We start from the raw sequence: 20,778 nt of genomic DNA, 5'->3' as shown, positions 1-20,778 counted from the left end.
TCCCTTTAAGTAAAGCCACAACTCAGAAGACAAGAGCCTCTATTCTCCTTTATCTAGAAACACCTTTGCCCATCTGTCCTATAGATCTCATCTTGCAGCCATTTTAAATCCTAAAACCCTACTCACGGCTTAACACAGTGCATGTTTTCCACCAGAGCACCCTGGACCCATTTAAAGAAGTGTGTTAATTAAAAGGAGGACATTTTCAAGTACAAGATGAGCCTGACTTACCCTGGTGGGTATAGAAAATAAGCTTCAGACACATTTGGCTGTAAAAATTAAGTTGGCTGAACCCGTGACTCAAATATGAGAGCTGAAGTGGAAGATGAAACACACCACTCTAGGGGATACCGAAGGTAGAAACGTCAGAGGTGGGAAGTGGGAGCACCAAGGAATTGAGGTGTGGCTTCAGTTGAAAAAGTTACCTGAGCCATCATCTCTCAGGGCAGCAGAGTGAGCCCGAAGGAGGAAGGAGATTGGCAATTCCTTTTGCCACCCCACCCCCCTTCCTGGTCCAAGCATTTGAGCTGCTGTGTGTAAACCATCCCAGGCCCTGCCTGTCCCAGATGAGTGGTGGCTTCCTGGAGTAGCCTGTACTCCTCTCTCACTCAGCTCCTCCGTCCCTTCTCGGCTCTTTAAAATAAAACCTTATACATATTATCCAGCCCCATCCGGGGATAAGACTAACTGGAACAAGAATTCTTAGCATTTCATTTCAGCTGGGCCTATTGCCATTTTTCCATCTCTTTTTTTTGGCATCGTTTATGAGTCGTGAGTCCTCAGAGATGCTTGTTCTTGAACGTTCTAGGATTCAGCAGAAAAACAGCTGTACTTTCTACCATCACAAAGTCGGATGTGATGTCAGGGTAACTGCTACTATACATGTAAGTGTATCTTTGAGTATCTATATGTCTGTATATGGTCTTTGTTAGTATTTGCATGTACGTGTAAAAACAATATCTATCACATATTGAGCACCTGTTGCATGCCAGGTGACATGAAATACACCTTTCATGCCTTGGCTTATTAATTCTTGCAATAATCCTGCAGCCAGGTATTGTCATCCATACATAATAATTGAGAAATTGGGACTTTTGGAGGGTAAGTCTGTTGCTGAAGGCTGTGCTGGGAGTAAAGGGTAAAGCTGGAATTCGAATTCAGGATAATCATCGTCCAAAGCCTGAATTATGCTACCATTCCAGGATTTCTGAATATTGCATTTAGAATGGTTGGTTTGAAAGTTAGTAAGACACACGGAGATGAGGAGTAAAGATTCCAAGTCAATGGAAGAAACCTTTGGTAGCCTAGAAGGAGCATTGACAATTTTGCTGTTATACTTGTGGCTACGACAAACCAATTGGAGAGAGGGGCCAAGCTTGTTGGCTCTTGATTCCCAACTGCATGCACATGAGGTTCTAATGAGTTTTGTATGTCTTAAGCAGGATGTTTCTCTTTTCTGAGCCTCAGTTCTCTCATCTCTAAAATGAGGGTTGTGAACCATATGATCTGTAAGTTCTCTTTTCAGCACCGTCCTTGATGGGTGTGAACTTTTAGAAATATATTCGGCCTTATCACTGAAGGGGTGTGATTTGTACTGTTGGCTGCTCTTGGGCAGGGAACCAAAAGGTCAAGTTTGACATGAGGACCTGACCTCCTTGTGTTGTGAATACGTGCTGGAATATGAGAAGCGCTCGGCCTCCAGAGAACGACTTGGAGTTTCCTGGAAGAACATCTGACCTTTGAATGTCTCACACTGGTGAAGAGAGAGTTTGATGCATCTCTCAGTGAGTTTGGGTTGCTCATTCACTCTCAGAAGCTCTCTGGGGCTGCGTTATGTATGGAAGCATCCTGTAGAGTCTCATAAACCAAGGCTTCTCAAATTTAATGTGCATACACCTGGGGGTGTTGCTGAAATGCAGCTTCTGCATTTCTAACAAGCTCCCTGGTGATGCCCATACTGCTGCTTCTAAGCCATATTTATAACAGGCTCTATAGAGGGCTCCAGAGGAAAGAAGATTTGACTAAATTCAGAAGGTCCATATTCTAGTCCCAAATATGTCATTCCTTATTTGAGTAAACCTCAGAGAAGTCACTTAGCTTTTCTGTGACTCAGTTGCTCAATCCTCGAAGTAAGAAAAATAGTAACTATCATTTAATGACTACTTACTATGCCAAGAACTGTGCTCATTATTTTATATATTGTATCTTACTTAGTCCTCATGATAACCTTATGAGGTAGGGACTCTAATCATCTGTAGTCTAGAGATAAAGAAGCTAAGCACAGAGAGGTTGAATACCTTGCCCAAGGTCACACAGGTAAGTATGTGGCCAATCTGAGATTTGAGTTCACATCCTCTGATTCTGGTACCTTGTAGGGTGCAATTTTTAGAGATAATAGATGTGAAAGATCTTGGAACATATTATTGTGTGTTTGTGTATGTGTATGTGCATTACACAAGTATACCGCATAAACAAATCTGTACATTCATTTATATGACATGTACACGTACAAATATTTGGGGTACCTTAGATTTTAAGGGGTAGGTGTTTCCCAGATGAGATTGTATTGTTTTTAAATAAAAAATGTGTTATCAAATAATATAAATTAAAGTCAAAAGCTTTGTGAAGTTTTGACAAGCCCCTGTGTTTGCTCTGTTGTCTTGCATAGTTCAACTAGGAAAAAAAGGTTACCTAAAAGAAATGTTCAGAGGAATGGAGGTTCGGGTTAATTGAGTTTCTGGTGATCTAGAATTAAATCCCAGTTAGTTTTTCATCTTTTTTTTTTTTTTTTTTGCAAAATTGGATTTAATGTATCAGACCACTTTACTCCCTTAGTATGAAAAGCAGGGTTAGCCCAACTGACTTGATCTTGTGTTTCAGGATGTGGCACCATGTCAATTCCCGGAATACCTGTCTTACAAGTATGGGAATCATATGAGATTGGTTTTGAGGGTCATCTGAGTTTGACATCTGTCACGTCACTGGATGCCAGGCTGTGATCTGGCAGGATAATAGAATGTCTGCTGCTTTCCTTACTTACTCCCTCCTTGTTATTCTCCCAGATGCTTTTATTTGAAAGAGAGAGGACATCTTCCTCAGTGGGTAAATTATTCTTCAGTCAAATGTGTACCCACAGGACTCTATTCTTAGAAATGTCCTGAACGTGGGATTAGTCTGGCAAATACCTGGTACCTGCGTCACCACTCCCCAGCCTCTCCTGTCCAGTGTGGATCTCATTAATGACCAACATATTCATTTCTGTCGAGCCCAGACAGCTTCAGAACCCTTTTCAACACAGCACTCCAGACAGCTTGTATCAGTCAGTTATAGTTGGCCCAGGAGATTTAACCTATTTGCTCTCTCCACCCCTGCATACTTTCTGGAAGTTGATTCTCCTTTCTTTCAATAAAGTAAATTATGTATTGAATACCTACAATTCACTTAGGCAAGCTGAAAAGAAATTGTGTTTTCCACTTATTACAAATTTGTCCATTTTTCCTTCATTCAGAAAGTGGATGGCCTACAGGCTTATTAATAGTTTTAGTTAGTTGAATTTTGGGTAAATTAAGGTTTTAATAGATTTTTTTTTCTTTCTCTGGGAAACAAGTTCTGTTGTTCTTATGAATACGGCAACCTTTTTTAAGGCAACTGTGACCTTTCATTGCCAGTGACGTAGTGTCTTTATCCAGTTTGCCTGCTAAGATGATCCCAGAGGAATACCTACTTTACCATCTGTTTTTCAAATGAGCTGTTTTCTGTAGGCATCCTCTGGGCAGTCCATCCACTGGGTAGGTAGTTGGTGCATATGGAGTGGCTGCTCCTGGCTCAGCAACTGCTAGCCCTCGGCTAAAATCCTCACCCTGGCAGCTTATCTATCAAGATCCAGGACATCGTTTGAATCACTGCCTCCGTCTGATACTTGGCGTTTGAGTTCATCGTCTCAGAAGTCACTTGGAAAGCCTGTCAAGACTAGACGCTTGCCATGGATGGTAACAGTGAACTCCTCCAGTGCTTGTTGTGCAGGTCTAGCCACTCCCGCCTCATCAGGAAGCCAGGTGAAAATGCAAAGTGATCAACTCATGTGTTCCTCTTTCTCCAACAGGAGCTTGGGCTCTTGCTAGAACACCTTCTGAAAGGCAAGTAGGTGGAAAGCAACATAACCATAATCACTGGGCTTGATTGATCAGACAAGCTTGAACCTGTCTTCCTTTTACTTTGTCAATCTGTGTAAACACCAATCTGGTTTGCCCTTGCAATGCTTAAAAATTGCTTAAAGTCCTGTGACACTGAATTGCTAAGATTCACCATCCTAAGCAGTAACTATGAAATGCATGTGTTATTTTTGAAATTTTAAAAGCATGTTGCAGAGAGTGAAAAAAATATGTTGAGCATCTGCAAGATACAAGGCATTGTTTTCAGCCCTATGGGGAGTTAAAAGTATCAGGGTAGATCTTTTATACTGAACCAGCTATCTAAACCAGATGTTTTAAACTTGGGATCCATGAGCACCAATGGACCAGAGAGGATTGGTGAACTTTCACAAATTAAATGTGAAATTTTCTTTGAAAATATACATGTTCATTTTTTCAGGGAGAGGATCCCAGCTTTCGTCAGAATCTTAAAGGCATCCAAGTCACCCAAGATGCTAGGTTGTAAGGCAGATTGTTGAAAGCTTGTGCAGAGATGCATCCATAGGTTAATGTGGGACTGTAAAATACGCTTCTGCCCTGTGGAGAGAGGACACTTTTCTCCTTGACTTCCCAGGATCTAATAGTAAGCCTTTTGGAGCTGGAAGGAGAGGACTCTCTGGTCCTCTTCCATTTTGTAGAGGAGTAAGTTGAGTCTGGAGTCTCACATGCCAAGGGCACATGAATTCTTTTTTCTGCATCTTGGAAATAAGAAGAGATACTTTTATTGTTCATTTAACAATTAAAAAATTTTTTGAATACTTCATTTGGGTTAGGCCTGTGGTTTTCAGTCTTTCTGGACACAAATATTGGACATTTTGCAACACACTTAACAGCATTAAATTACTTGTCTGTGATGGTAGGATTCTTGGTTACTCTAAGCAGCGATATGTTCACCTCTGCCCTAGACTTACACTTTTTCATACTTTCATTTAATCCAGGACAATGGCAGTCTTTCCTTGGTGTGGTCTTGATGATACACTACTCGTCAAGTAACTGAATCATACTCTACATTTCCTGCATCCTTGTAACAATATGCTTGTTCATTTATTCCAAAAAATAAAATCTGTGCATTGATTGTATCTTGTGTGCATGCCACTGAAGGGTTCATAGCCTACTGTTGAGAACTGCCAAGCTAGATTCTGACCTAGGCTTTAATGATTCAAAATTTTAAACAGCTCCTTTTTTGAATGTTTATTGTTTGTTCTGGATATAAGATAAGTTCCTTGACTTTATGGAGCTTAACACGACGGTAGGTAAAACATATAATAGACACAACAAGTAAGTTAATTTCTGATATTGACAAATGTTAAGGAAAAATCTTTTTAAGGATAATAGTATGGGGAGTGAATGGGAAGAGGAGACTGGCTAATTTTATGGGGTCCTTGGTAGAGAGGCCCTTTGAGTGATGACATGAATTTTGAAAAACAGGCCAATCCATGAAGAGCTGGGGATGGATATTCCAGGTAAAGGAACAGCCTCTGCAAAGGCACTAAGAGGGGCGGTCTTGGCAAGTTATGCAGACTAAAAGGACTGTTACATCTGAAGCATGGTGGACACGTTGGGGAGTTTTAAAGCATGAAGTAGGAAGTAGCAGAGAGGGGAAGAGGCCAGATTCTGTAGGCTTTTTTACGCCATGGTTAAGAAGTTACCAACTTCTAGTTGCAGTGGAAAGTCAGTGGAAAATCTTAAGGAGAGTTGAGTATCATCTTCATTGTTTTAAAATATACATCGGGTGGAAAATAAATTCTAGAAAGCCAGGAGTAGGTGCAGGACATTAAGAAGTAGGCTATTGAAGTAGCCCTGGCAAGCGATAATGTTGAATTGGACTTAGATTGTAAAAATAGAGGAGGTGAGAAGAGGTAATGAAAAAATGACTAAGACATGTTTCTTGTGTCAAAGCCCATAGTCTGGTCTGTTTTTCAATGTATCACCTATGCCAAGCAGCTAGTTGGGGATGGATACATCTTTCAACCATCACCTTGTCAATTCTAAATGTAACAGATTTTTGAATATTTTTAAAAACTTACTCCTGTAGACCATGTGAATTCAATTCATCAAGGGCTTCTTTCCAATAAAACATGAAACCAGAGAATGTTATTTTCTTTCTATTTATTTCCCTCCTCCTTTTCACTGCTGCAGAACGAGGAAACTAGTTGTGGCTTAGAACAAAACCACAGGAACCATTCCATAGATCAAGTTTGAAAGAGAGAAGTCAGCATCTTGCCTTTTTTGCCTCCCCCCCCCCCCCCATGGAAAACCCTGGGAATTTTGTTTTGTTTTGTGTTTTTCCCTTGGACCTGACTAAAGCCAGTTCTCTTCTGAGAATAACGCTTTTCCCTGTTGTGTCTAACTCAGTCTGAATTGAGGGGCTTTGCTTCCAGCATTGGTATTTAGTAAACGTCCAATTTCTTGATGCTCTTGCTTCCCAAGTCCACTGGGGTTGTCCTGAGCCTTTGGCCTCATTCACTGAGGAAGTGGATTTCTGGGAAATTTTTGCCTCAAGCCTTCAGCACAGATATTAAAGGGCCCCTGTCACCTTTCAAAGGGTGTGACCATTGCCAGAATCCCCCAAGCCAAGCCCCTGAGGGACACCACTGCCAGCTGGCCCACGTCCACGCCAGCCATGGCTGGATTTCAGTGGTTCTCTGTGTACGTAGCTGGCTGAGTTCCCCTGGATGAAAGGCGGCCTAATATAAACTGAAAATGTTATTAATAACCAGCCACTTAAGAATTTCCTATGACTTGCCAATGATTTGGGGCCCTCTCTGTGAACGGGGAGAAAAGCACATCTTGTTTTACATGGATTAGGGCACCGGTGCAGTCAGTCTAAGGGGCCTCAAGAAGGCATTGAGGTGTCTGGTGAAGAGTCCAGTAGACGTGTGTTTGCATTTCCAATTTCATCGTTTCCCTGCTGTAAAATGAGGATAATAATAACGATTCCTATCTAATAGTGTGATTTGAGAATTCAATATGAAATACATGGAAAGTGCCTAACACAGAGCCTGGCACATACTCAGAAAATATGTTGGGGAAAGGAGTTGGGGAAAATCATACCCCAGAAGTGAACCACACTGATTTACTTCCCCTGGCCTGGGGATGGGGGGTGAGGGGAGGGAGTGGATTTGGCCTTCCACACACATCTCCAATGCTTATTAGTGGCTTCTCTGATTGTTACTCTCCTTAACCTTTAAAATGGCAGTGATAACCTCTGCTCTTCTGACGAACCTTGCAGGGATTTTTTGGCATTTAAAAGAGTTGCCCAAATTGAAAGGGCTCTGTAAGCTCTAAAACACTTGATTAGTCAGAGGGGTCATTAATTTACCATCTACTCTGTCTACCTTATTAAAATTTATTGAAATTTAAAATCATAGTAAAGGGTTAGTACTCTTTTGGTAAGGATAGTAAGCAAATTATCTTGCTCAGCTCAGCACACTTTTAAGCGTCCACAAGGTGTTTAATAAAGACTTCCAGAAATGAATAGTTCTGCACCCACCTGTTTCCACTGATCCGTTTTCATCCTAACCGGAATACATTAGTAGGGTCTAGATTATGACTTCTTGAGAACATGACTAACTTTGTTTGTTTGTTTGACTTGGTAGCTCTGTGTCATGGCATAGGGCCCAGCACACTGAAAGCATATTTCATTATACTAAGGATATTTTGTATATTAAGTTATTTAATCCTAACAGCATCTCTGTGAAGTGGCAGTTAGGATTCCAGCCCAATCATAGTGACTCCAGAATCTATGGTCTTAACCCACTGCTCAAGACTGCCTTTTAAGTTCTTAGGGAATATATGATGCCACAGATATTGTCTATATGAATTTAGCTAGTCTCTTCCACAAAGGAGGTAGAGACTAAACAAATACTTCAGCAGATGGCATAGAAGAGAAAGGCCATCAGAGATATTTGTGGAGTCTTCCATTCCTTTCCTTGAAGTGTGGAGGTGAGGAGGGTTAGAATTCAGTTTGCAGTCCTTTCCTTAGAAACTCTTCCCCTGAGGAATTCATCAGGAAAGAAAGGGCTCTTGGACCTTGCTCAGCTAGACAACAATGAAACGGACACTTCCAAGTCATGAAATCACAGCGTGTGGACAAAACGGAGTGGAGGAATTGATCCAGAAGATGGATAAACCCATTCTTCCTGCCTTGGTTTATTCTTAGCAGAGCTGTGGGTCTGGCAAGGAGCTAAGGAAAGCAGAGCTTCTCTAGAAACCCGTAGCCTTTTGTAGGGATGCAGTGTTGTAGGTACCAGTGTTGCCAGGGGGAGACCATCATTGGCCAAACTCGACTGCTTTGAAGGCTCACTCTGTCGGCTCATCATAATGCTGCATTAGCTCTTTGTGGTTGGCTGGTAGGCAGATTTCTCATTGACTTCCGAATGCTTTACAGTGAAGTCAGAATGCCTTCACGTGGCTCACGTGTATAGTTCTCCAGCCACTGTCTTGTAACCATGTTAGACTCCTTCCAGGGTCTTGCTGTTCTCTTCTACCTCCATGCCTTTATTTCCCTGTAAGGAATACATATCCTTCCTTCTCTTTCTGTCTAGTAACTTCCTACTCAGCAACCTTCCCTGACCTCTCATTAGCTGTAGCTGTGTGCCTGGCACATGGTAGTTTTCTATCAATAATTGAACATAAAACAGAGTCTCTCACTGTTCTTTCCACTTTGAGATTTATGGTCCAGCTCTTTGTGGCTCTATCTTTGTGCCTTACTCAGACTTCCTTACTACTTTGTTTTAATCCTTCCCAGCACCTAACCTAATGCCGGGAATATAGTAGGTGCATTGTATAATAAACGAAGCTGCCTGCAGCAAAACATTTCTAACATGCCACCCATATCCCCTTGGCACCCAGCATTCCGATGTGGTCTGACCCACGGCTCCTGCTGCAGTAGGAACTGCGGCTTTTTCCTTTAACCTGCTTGTCTTACCTGTGGGGTAGGCTAGAGGCCCCAGAAATGGTCCTCAACCAATGACTGTTGGGAACTGGGGAATAATACCCCTCAAGTGGGACAACTGTGAGGAGTGTTCTCTGCTGTCTCACAAAGGTCCTCAACAAGACTGAGCCCCAGTCCCCAAAGCTGCAATCTGCTCATGAACTCAACCTCTGTTGGAAACTGTCCCTTCCCCGATTCCCTGCTCTATCCAATTCCCTATTCAGTCTTCTTGGGAATCACCTCTTCACCTTCTTTACACTCAAATACCTTTCCAGATTCTTACCCTGGGGAAGCCCAATCTAAGATATTGCCCCATAATTACTTGCAGATGGACCATCAGACCCATAAATCAAAGTATTGTATGAGGTCTTCAAAATATGTGTTTCTGAGAAAGGTCATGCAGGAGGCTTATTTTGAAAAGCTTCAAAATTACCACTCAAAATTCAGAAGATAAGTTAATCTAAGGTAAGCTGCTGTATAGGTTTCTTCATGTAAATACAAATTGGCATAGGAAGAAGAGGAAACAACTGCTACTGAAAATTACCCTAGACCAGCTTTGGCAACCGCTGGGAGACAGCAGTTCCTCTTCCTGCAGATGGCCAGGGCCGCTGGAGCCCAGGCAGGGGCAGGGACTTGGTGCGGGCGAGTCAGCAGGGGTTTTGGCACTCGGCGCACACCAGCCTCACACCCAGCTGGCCCTGTCACCATCTCTGCCCTTTAGCTTCTGTGTTTATTAGGAATCATTCTCCTTTCTTACAGAGAAATCTCACTTCCAGACATGGCAAGTGTCATGCCTGGGTCCCTCATTCAGACTGTTTGCCAAAAAAGGGGAAAAACAAAGTACTGTGACCGGGGTAGGGAGTGAAGCATCCAGTATGGCTGCAAATAACACGATAGACTGATGTCTGAGTATCAAAAGAGAGGGATATAGGAATTCCAAAGGGAAGTGAATTACAATACATGGAATAAGAGGGCATTGTCCCCTGAATTTCACATCCGTGCAGTGGTTTGGGGAAACGTCGTGGCTCAGCCAGTGTGGCCATTGTCAACAGCGCAGATGGTGAGAGTGGGGGGAGGAGTCACGACATCTCCGGGCAGTGACGCTTTCTTCCCCAGCTCAGGGTGTCTGTGCTTGCTTTTCCCTCCGCTTGGGAAGCTCTCAGCCCTGATTTTCTAATAGCTGTCTTGTACTCAATCTTCTGTTCACAACTCAAATGTCGCTTCGGTAGAGATGCACGTCCTCCTCCATCCTCAGTCCCTCTCTTCCCTACCTCCCTGTTTATTTCCATCCTAACACTTATCAGGGTCTAAACTGAGTTTATCTGTTTCTTCACTGATCATTGCCTGTCTTCATTACCTGACTTTGTGCTCCATGAAGGTAGGGATGTGGTCTGTCTGAATCACGGTGTATGCCCAGCCTCTTAGTAGTCCCTAGCACTCAGTGAATTCCCAGCCAGTGTGGATTGGCTGGTTGGGTGGGTGGCTGGGTGGTTAGAATGAAGGAAGGAAGGAAGGAAAACTTGGCCACCCTACTTAAAACAAGATCACTAGGCTTGCAGTCAGATAACACAGATTCTGACAGTCAAGTCACTTAAAAGTTTTTAGCCCAAATTTCTGAGTCTTTGCAATGCCAACTTTCCAGGACTGTAGAGTGAATACATGAGATAAAGTAGGTAAAAATAATATGAATATTGTGTGTCCTCTATAAATGTAGGAAATTATATTAGTAGTAGAGATATGACCACTATGTTCATTCCTTACCTGCCGTTCTCCAGTATCAAAGTAAATATAGGAGTGGAGAGGCAGTACTGGAGCCCAGGGGCCACACCTGCTGTCGGGAGCCTTGATCCTTTGGGGCAGACCACCTCTTGGGACATCTTCGTTTTATTTCAGTCCAGCCTCCACAAATACACCTCTTTCCTTCCTGCCTTCCTGACATTCTGATCCTGCATTTTGTGAGGGATGTTGAGGGTTGTTGCTGAAACCCTGCATGTGGGTCCATGTAACCTATGCCGTTTTCGAGGGGAACAGCTTGTGTTCTTTGTGATAGCTCAGTTTGACAACTCTGACTTAATCAAGGCAGGATTATCTCAGCAATAACTTAGGTCAAGCAGCCCTTGCTTCCAGTCCTTAGTGACTCAGCTAAGAGCAACACCCGCTGTCTCTTTACTCACTCTTCTTTGGATTAGTCTGTAGCCCAGTAAAAACTTTCTTCACCCAAAACCCTTAATTACCTCCTAAAACACTGGAAAAGTCACACGAAAGATCAGTAAGCTTGGAAAGAATATTTGACTCATTTTAGGCTCGTGCTTTGCATGCATATGAAAAGTTGATGCTCAGTGGAAACACGGGGAAATTGGGCAACCGAGCAGACTGAGAAAGTCAGGCACCTGCCCAGCTCCTCTTGAGTCAGTCCTTCCCAGGCAGACCTATTAGGTGACATGCTATGATGCAAGTTAACCCTGCACTGGAGAGTAGTATGCAATTGGTATATAAAGACGCACTTGAGAGCCAAAACTTAGTGGGTTTTGATTATCCATGCCACATCTCTCCCCACTTGCACAGAAAAGTGAAAGTCGTTAACTGTTGTAATCTGATTTTCAGATGGTTTTTTTCTGAGGGACCTAAGTTTTAACTCTGGAATACCCAGGAATATATATGAAGTTCCCATGGTAGGGGAATCTTCCTTCCTACATAAATAGATTCTTTGATCCTATCACTGGGCACCAGATCAGAACACACCTGCTTATCTTGGTGAATAATGGACGTCTATTTGCTGAGAGTGCTGTGTGTGCATGTGTGGGTGGCTGTGGCTCATGTCTTGTCATTCCGGGCCAGAGTCGGTCCCTTGGCACTCAGGACTGGGGAACACACAGAACGAAAGCCGGTCTCCAGTTTCTTAATATTGAGTAAAAACAGAACCAGCAGCTGTTTCTGTTTAACAATGATTATCTCTGGGGTTCTGAGTGTTTAAAAATTTTTTTCTTCTTGCTTATCTGTAGTAATTCCCTATTGTTCTCTATATTGTGTATGGCTTGCTTTTTTTTGTTGTTGTCGTTGTTTAGAGTAAGGAAGCAGTAACTTCAAGTTACAAAAAGGAGGAAAAGTGGGGAAACAGGTTAGTCTTTTGCCTGTAGTAATTTCGAGTCATGGAAGACTTTAAATACCTGGAATACATCTGTTCTTTAACAAAAGTTAAGGAGGCCTTTAGCTAATTTTAGCCCTTTGTCTTTAAAAAAAAGGGTATTTTCCCCCACCTGACCTCAGCAGCCTGGGACGTTGCTGTGTTGAGCCCCGTATTGTGCATCTCTCAGCAAATCTCATGGTTTATGTTGGGGCCGAGCCACCCTTGAAGCCGCCCCTGGACCCTGTGCGTAAAAGTGACCTGAACCTGTTCTGGCCATGAAGTTGGAACAGAGTTGCTCTTACCATAGAGGAGGTGGAAGGCAGGAGGATGGGCAGACAGAGGGACTGGCAATGAGAGGCTCAGTTCTTGTGGCCCTTGTGGTCCCATCTCTCAGCAGCAGCTCATCACAGACATGCCCTAATGGGTACCCAGCTAAGTGACAGGTGGGCCTGGTGACAGAAGAGCTTGACATGGGGCCATTGGGAGGGGTTGGGATAGATGTCCGAAAACAGTTTGGGAAATGCACGTTGCCCAGAGTTTGAGACCATTGGGCACATTGGTGGAGCCCACACCAGATCTCTGACCGAGGGGCTCTCTTCTACAGACGAGTTTCCTTTAAGTATGTCTGAGAAATTGCTGCGTCAGAATCACCCGGGATCCTTGTAAAAATACAGATCCTGGGCCCTGACAAATCGCAGTCACTGGAGTGCCCCCTCTTCCCCAGGCTTTCCATTTAATGTTTTGGCAACCAGATATATGACTTCCCATGACTGGAATCGTAATTTATATGCAGATAGTCTTTCATGGTTATAAATGGTTTGTCTCTTAAAAACCAACAACAGCCTGTATTTTTTTTTTTCTTCTTTCCTTCATCTATTTAATTGTCAAACACCTATATATTTTAATAAGTACTAGAATTGACCTTGAGGAGCACAGGGAGTAGAGTGGCTTTTGAACTTGTTTCTTTGGAAACCTTAGGCCTCTGAAAATGGCTGAATCGTGGGAAGGAGATTGAGCATGGGAGAAGCTGGGCTTGGGAGCTCCCTCTCTTACATTGGATTGAGTACCTCTGTTTTATATGAGTTTCCTCATATGAATTCTTTTACAAAAAAAAATTTTTTTCTTCTCATTAAAAAAGAGAGGAGGGTGGATTAAAGAGAGAGAGAAGGAAAGAAAAAAATAGGACTTAATGACATTTACAATGCCATCCAAATCTATAATTCTGTGGTTTATGACTTGAACTTGTCAGAAACGTGTCATAAAGAAAGAACCCCTTTTTGCCTTCATCCTGTCACGTCTCGTACAAAACAAGACACTATGGTTCTGGGCTCAATGTCGTAAATAACCTTTCAGCATCAGGGATGCACCACTCTGTCACCCCCACCACCACCCCCCCCCCCCCATCTATTTATGGTGAAGTCTGCCACATCATTGTAGGTAAGTTAGCTGGTATAATTGTCATTTTGCAAAGAGTGTGGTCACTGGTGGAGATGACCAGAGTATTTGATGCAGTTGGTGAATTTCTCCATATACTGATATTGTGTATTCCATGGAAGAACTGATTGTGGCTTCTGAAATGTGGAAACAAATGAATTAATCATTGCAACTCCAGGCGGTGGGTTGAAGGGGCTGTTGCTGGGTAGAGGGAGGGAAGGCAGGAGAAGGCAGCACCTCTGCTTTCTGAATCATGGCTTCTTCCTTGGAAACCTGTCATTCACAAACCCAATTAAGTGCAGGTAGAATGTCAACTCTGACAGAATGAAACCAATGCACTCTTTATATGTTTTTTTTTTTTTTTAAACAAAATCCTGCTTTACTAGCAGGTTCTATTTTCATAAATGTCTATTAAAAAAAAAAGCCAAATCATATATTTCCCCACACACTCCTGAATATGCTTCATTCAGGTGAAAGGCTTTAATCAGTGTGCTAAAAGAGAGAGCTATTGGGTGTTGCTTTGTGCATCTTGCCAAGAGGGGAAAACAGACTTGAGGATAAAAAGCAACCTTCTTGGCTTGGCCTCTGACCCGCTGCGGGTTTCTGAGCATCTGGGCCTTGGGTTCCCAATTGGTAAACGGGGGATATTAAATTAGTCTTTCTGAAAGCTGCTGTAGAACTCACTCAAAGGTTGAAAATTCTTTGCAAATTAAAAAAAAAAAAAAAAAAAAGCCATGCCATAGAAGTGCCTATTAATTATAAATGAGGAGTGGAAGGCAGGCAGCTAGCAGGGAAAATATATACGATCCTCGTGGTTTTAATTTGCTGTATTTGTTTTTTTTCCTTTTCTTTTCTTTTCTTCCTTTGTTTTGGCTTTTCTGAATGTTTTTGTTGTTCAGGGTAAAAGCGTATTCTGTGGTTGGAATCAGATATGCCTTCTGTAGGCATTTGTTTGGATTCAGGAAGCCTGCTTTGGTCCCTGCTCCGCTGGATCTGTAGGGTGTGCTTTGAGCAAGTTGCTTAACCTCCCTGAGCCTTTGTTTTCTTCTGTAGAAAATGGGGGTACTATTTCCTTCCCTGGAGGACTGATGTTGTCAATCTGGGATTATGTATGTAAAGTATAAGTTGAATGCTCTGCATACTGCTTGGTGACTGCCACCCGCCTCTCACTCTCGATCTCGCTTATCCTTCTTCACTTTTCATTTTTTTCATGACAATTAACCCCCTTAGCATACTACAGGATTGAGTGATTTATTCGGTACATTGCTTATGCTATGATTTTCCCCTCTAAGAATGTCAGCTCCATAAGGGTGGGGATCTTTGTTTTGGTTAGGTATTCCAAGTAATTATTACTTCAGTGACTAAATACAGTCCTTGGACCACTCCCTCTTTCTTTCTTTTTTCCCCCTTTTTTTTGGTTATGCCTCCACTCTGCATTGATTCCGAGATTTGTTCTGCATTTGCTTCTGTACTTCTGTGGTTTGCTTTCTCGTCTTGTTTCTTCTTCTCCTGGAGCTTCGATTCACGAGATCATGGTGGTTCAGCATTAAATAATGTGTTCTTCCCTGCCTCGTTGAATATATGAGTTTCATTGATGGATGTTCTGGGGACTGAATTTGGTAAAATTCCTCTACATTTTATTTTAAAAGTATGACTTTCTAGTAAAAAAACATTAGTCACTGGAGACCTTAATTTGCTTAAACATACTGACACTTTTTTTCCTTAACTTCCTGGCATAATGAAATATCCAGGGGTGGGGGGCTGGGCATGAATGCTTCCCAGCAGCCCTGACTTCTTTACAGTAGCTGATTAATTAAAGGGATTCTGTTAAATTGAGCTCTATTTTAAAAAGCAACAGGCAGAGTTTGCATGGAACTTCCTTGAGTTGGGAGATACAAACCAGATCTGCGGTGTATGTTTTATTCTGCCTGTGTATATTTTTTGATCTGATGAAAAGCAGAAAATGGAAGAATCTGACAATCCTAATTTGGCTGGATGCAACTGATTTTTATTCTTCAAGTACATTTTTATTTCAAAATTCAGGTACAACACATTAATGAAATATGGGCAAAAACCAACTATCATTTCAATAGATGCAGAAAAAGCATTTGAGAAAATCCAGTGCCCTTTCACATTAAAAACACTCAACAAAACGAGATAGAAGAGAACTTCTTCAGCCTGATTTTAGGCATCTATGAAATATCCACAGCCAGTATAAAACTTAATGGTGAAAGATTGAGTGCTTTGCCCCTAAGATCAGGAACAAGACAAGGATGTCTGGTTCTGCCACTTCTGTTCTACATTGTACTAGAAGTTCTGGCCAGGGCAATTAGTCATGACAAAGAAATAAAAGACATTCAGATTGGAAAAGGAAGAAGTAAAACCATCTCTCTCTGCAGATGACGTGATCTTATATGTAGAAAATCCAAAGAAATACACACAGAGACTTACATAACACACAGTATTAAAACTAATAATTCAGGAAGAGTGTATGATGCAAGATCAGTATACAAAAATCAATTGTATGTCTATACACAAAAATCTGAAAATGAAATGAAGAATACCTTTCAATTTACAATACAATATTCAAAAAGAATAAAATACTTTGTAATAAATTTAACAAAAGAAGTATAAGAGTTGTACACTGAAACCCCTAAAATACCATTGAAAGAAATTAAAGAAAACCTAAATAAATACAAATATATCCTGTGTTCATGGATTGGAAGACTTAATATTGTTAAGAGGTCAGTTCTCCCAAAATGGATCTCCACATCCAATGCAGCCCCTATCAAAACCCCAGCTAGCTTTTTTGCAGAAATTAGCAAGCTGATCCACATATTCACATTATACAAATGTAAATGTAAGGGACACAGAGGAGCCAAAACATCCGTGAAAAAGAAGAACAATGTTAGAGGACTCACATTTCCCAATTTCAAAACTTTTTATGAGTCTGTAGTAATCAAGATGGTGTGGTGTTTGCATGAGGATAGACATATAGACTCGTGGAATAGAAGTGAGAGTCCAGAAGAAAACCCTTCCATTTATGGTTAGTTGATTTTCAACAAGGGTGTCTAGACCATTCAACAAATAGTGCTAAGACACCTGCATATCCACATAAAGAAATTAACTCAAAATGGACCATAGACCTAAGTATAAAGGCTAAAACTATAAAACTCTTAGATGCAAACATAGGAGTAAATCTTTATGACCTTAGGTTAGGTAATGGTTTCTTAGATACAACACTAGAAGCACAAGAGACACCAACAAGCACGAAAGAAAAAAATAAATTAGACTTCATCAAAATTTACACTTTTGTAATGCAAAGAACATTATCAAGAAAATGAAAAGACTGCCCACAAAATGGGAAAACATTTTTACATATCACGTATCTGATAAGGGATTTGTATCCAGGATATATATATATGAAGAAATCTTACAACTCAACAATAAAAAGACCAATAATCCAATTTAAAAATGGACTAAGGATTTGAATAGAGATTTGTCCAAAGACGTTTTACAATAAACGTGTAAAATGATGTTCTACATCATTAGCCAATAGGGAAATGTAAATCAGAACCACAATGACAAACCACTTCACACCTATGGGGATAGCTGTAATCAAAAAGACAGACAATCTGTATAATGACACTGTGAGCCATTGTTTGTATGCTTTGGGTGGGTTATATGGTGTGTGAATATATCTCAATACGAATTGCATTTAAAAAAAAGAAAAAATTAAAAGTTAAAAAAAAAAAAAAGATAATGACAAGTGTGGCAAGGATGTCCAGAAAATGGAACATTCATTCATTGCTGGTGGGGATCCAAAATGGTGGAGACTTTTTGCAAAACAGATGGGCATTTCATCAAAATGTTAAACATAGAGTTGCCATATAACCCAGCAATTCCACTCCTCACTGTATACCCAAGAGAATGAAAATGTATGTGTACACAAAAACTTGTACACAAACAGTCATAGCAGCATTATATATAATAGCCAAAAAAAGGAAACAATCCAAATGTCCATCAGCTGATGAGTGGATAAAGAAAATGGGATATATCCGTACAAGCATGAAATACTGACACATGCTGCAATATGGATGAACCTTGAAAACATACTCTGTGAAAGAAGGCCGTCACAAAAGGGCAAATATTGTATGATTCCATTCACACGAAATGTCCAGAAGAGGCAAATCTATGACGACAGCAAATCAGATTAGTGATTACCAGAGCCTGGGGTGGTGGGTGATATAGGAAGTTACTGCTAATGTGCATAGTTTCTTTTTGGCCTGAAGGAATGTTCTAAAATTGGGTAGTGGTGATGGTTACACAACTTTGTGAATATACTAAAAGCCACTGAACTGTACATTTTTAAATGGTCAATTTTATGGTATGTGAATTATGTCTTGATAACCCTGTTAAAAAAAATAATTCAGACACAAGTGGAGATTAGGATTCTGGGCTCTTTCGTCTCCTTTTTAAGGCTCCACTGAAGCTACTCATAAAGATCGAATCATATGTATAATATTTATTTTCTTCCTCTGTTCTTTTCTTCTTTTTATATTATATATCTAGAAAATATAATAAAAAAGAAGAATATATATATTTGTGATGGAAATTTGAATTACTGACAGCAACCTTTTTGTTGCTTCATCACTTTTAAAGCCATGGATAAGAGAACAGATGGTAACCTTAAAAGAGAAATGTTCAGTTTGGGGAGAGATTTTTATCTTTGGCTGCTACCCTTTTGAAATAACTCATATGCAGAAAAACTACCAACAGAAGGAAAATTCGGGTTTCTAATTAGAATTTCTAACCTATTGGGATCTTTAGTGGAGGTACATATGCCTTTCCATGAGACCTTAGGGCCAGGTTTGGTTCATTGGAAAAAAATTATCTTTGCTCTTCTTTTTAAAGACAACCTCACCAGTAATTCTTTTTAAAATCACTTCCGTTTTCCAAGACCTTTTGTAAAACCTGTATGTTGTCAGTATTTATCAAATCTATGGTAATTTGCCTGGTCAGCGTATGTATTATGTATATTTAGTTACTATTACAGTCAAAGAAATCATGGTCACGAGCTATACCCAGCATTCTACCTAGTAAAATAAGAAAAGTATATACATTAACATTGCTCTAAAGCTGGGGTGCCTGTTTAAACATCCTCAGCAGGCTACCTGGTAGCCTCTGACCTTTGGAGATGTTTTTACACGAGCAGTGCCATGCCGTCCACAAAGATGGGCGTGCTAAGGAATCCTGCTTTGGATGCTGTGGGGCTTTGCCAGGAGCCCGTTGCCAAGGAATGTGTTTATGGTTTAGGATCCAAGGGCTGGTGACTGCCGGGCCTCTTGGAAAAATGGTTTCTCTTTCCTTCCTTCTCATCTACTGCCTTTGCCGCTTGCAGGAAGATCTGCCTGCACTGCAAGTGTCCTCAGGAGGAGCACATGGTGACGGTGATGCCCCTGGAGATGGAGAAGACCGTCAGCAAACTCATGTTTGACTTCCAGAGAAACTCCACCTCGGACGATGACTCGGGCTGCGCCTTGGAAGAGTATGCCTGGGTCCCTCCGGGACTGAAGCCTGAGCAGGTACGTCCTCAACGCGAGGGCCATGGTGGTTTTGGCTTTTAGCTTTGTCTTACCAGTTTGGAAGGAAGGGGTGACTTTGCTGATTCAGAGACGTGTTTGGGGCTATGGGTAGAAGACGAAAGGGGTCCTGATGGGAAATGAGGAAGAGAAATGGAACTGAGCCCCGAGTGTCCACTGCTGATTCCTTCTGTGTTGCCAGTATCACAGTTAACAGAGGATTGTCTGGAAACTTCTCAAAAACTTTGGCTTTGAAACATTAGGTAGTGAAGCCTCATTTTTTTGGTGGTGGGGGGAGGTCCACTTTGGTCATGAATCTTAGCATGAAGATCCTTTATAAACGAGAATGAGGAAGTGTGGACTTGCCTTATTCTTCCCAGTGATATATGCTGTGTTTAAATAAAAAGTTTGGTCTTACTTTACAAAGAAAGACACTGGCATTTCCTGAAATATTTTGGCATTACCCACAGGCCATAAATATTATTGACTCCATTAGAAGAACTTGGTTTCATTCTGTTTTGCTGCATTTTTTCTCAGTGATATACATACAGCCTTTGCTTTTCATTTTTTGGTGGAAATTTCTCTTCCACCAGGCCCCCTAGTGGTTTAGAAACAGAGTCTAAGCTGGGTGTTTTCATGTTATGCAAGCCACCTTTGTCAGAAGTGTTTGACCCACTGTGGCCTTCTTTTGACACCTAAAGTATATTTTGCTGGATTTCTCCTCTCTATCTGACAGAATGTTTTGAGTCTTATACAGCCCGGAAATGTGAAGTCAAGAGGTTTAGGTGTGATGATGCTTTTAGAAACAGCTCTTTATAATTAAGAGAGACCCAAATATGACCCTGATTAGCCATTTCTCATTTTCTTCTTCCCATATTGAGGTTGAAAATTAGCAGATGAAATTGAGCACACGGGTATGATTTGTTTAGACAGCAAAGTATTCTGTAAAAATTTGAATTAGTCATTAATATTTTTAAATTAGGAATTTTTGTTAAAAAATTCAGATTTCACATCTTGAAATTTTGAGGATCTGGCAGCACTGGGATATCATTCCTGCGAGGATGTAATAAGCTAGAGTTGAGTGCTGGCTGTTCCTTTTAGAAGGGATTTCATCTCTCCAAGTCACCTCAGTCTCTGCTAAACCCATTTCATCCATTCTAGTCACCTTCCTGAGCCTTTAGGCATTTCAGTTTTGTGACCCCTGTGCTAATTCTTACTATGTAGAAAATGCTTTAGAAGAGAAATGTCCATAGTTAATTCTTCTTCATGAGAATTGAAGGTAGTTCAGTGTTAGGAAATTATGTTGGGATGTTAGTAGGAAGAACTAAGAACACATTCTCCCAATTTGTAGGTGAATGGTATAACTTTATTTTCTTTTGTTTCAATAAAGATTGTATTACTAAAGAATTAGTTTAAGAAAAATATATTTGATTGAAGTTGTCTGTAAACTCAGTAAGGTAGTGGGAGATTGAGTATCCTTATTTTTCTTTGCCCTTTTACAGCCAGTAC

The 20,778-nt window shown here is 41.0% G+C and overlaps 1 protein-coding gene across 6 annotated transcripts in view; it reads left to right on the top strand.

Moving 5' to 3' along the window:
• PRICKLE2 (prickle planar cell polarity protein 2) overlaps positions 1 to 20,778 on the top strand; it is a 343,538-nt gene that overhangs the window by 243,242 nt on the left and 79,518 nt on the right. For all 6 annotated transcript variants that reach the window (XM_037799740.1, XM_037799729.1, XM_037799751.1 and 3 more), the window contains one exon: positions 19,089 to 19,272. In XM_037799740.1, the coding sequence (XP_037655668.1) occupies positions 19,089 to 19,272 (184 nt within the window). The remainder of the gene's footprint in view (positions 1 to 19,088; positions 19,273 to 20,778) is intronic.

Source organism: Choloepus didactylus, chromosome 1 (genome assembly GCF_015220235.1).
Source record: "Choloepus didactylus isolate mChoDid1 chromosome 1, mChoDid1.pri, whole genome shotgun sequence".
In the NCBI taxonomy this organism is placed as follows: Eukaryota; Metazoa; Chordata; class Mammalia; order Pilosa; family Megalonychidae; genus Choloepus; species Choloepus didactylus.
Note: the sequence above shows the minus strand (reverse complement) of the source record. Positions and strands in the feature narration are given on the sequence as shown.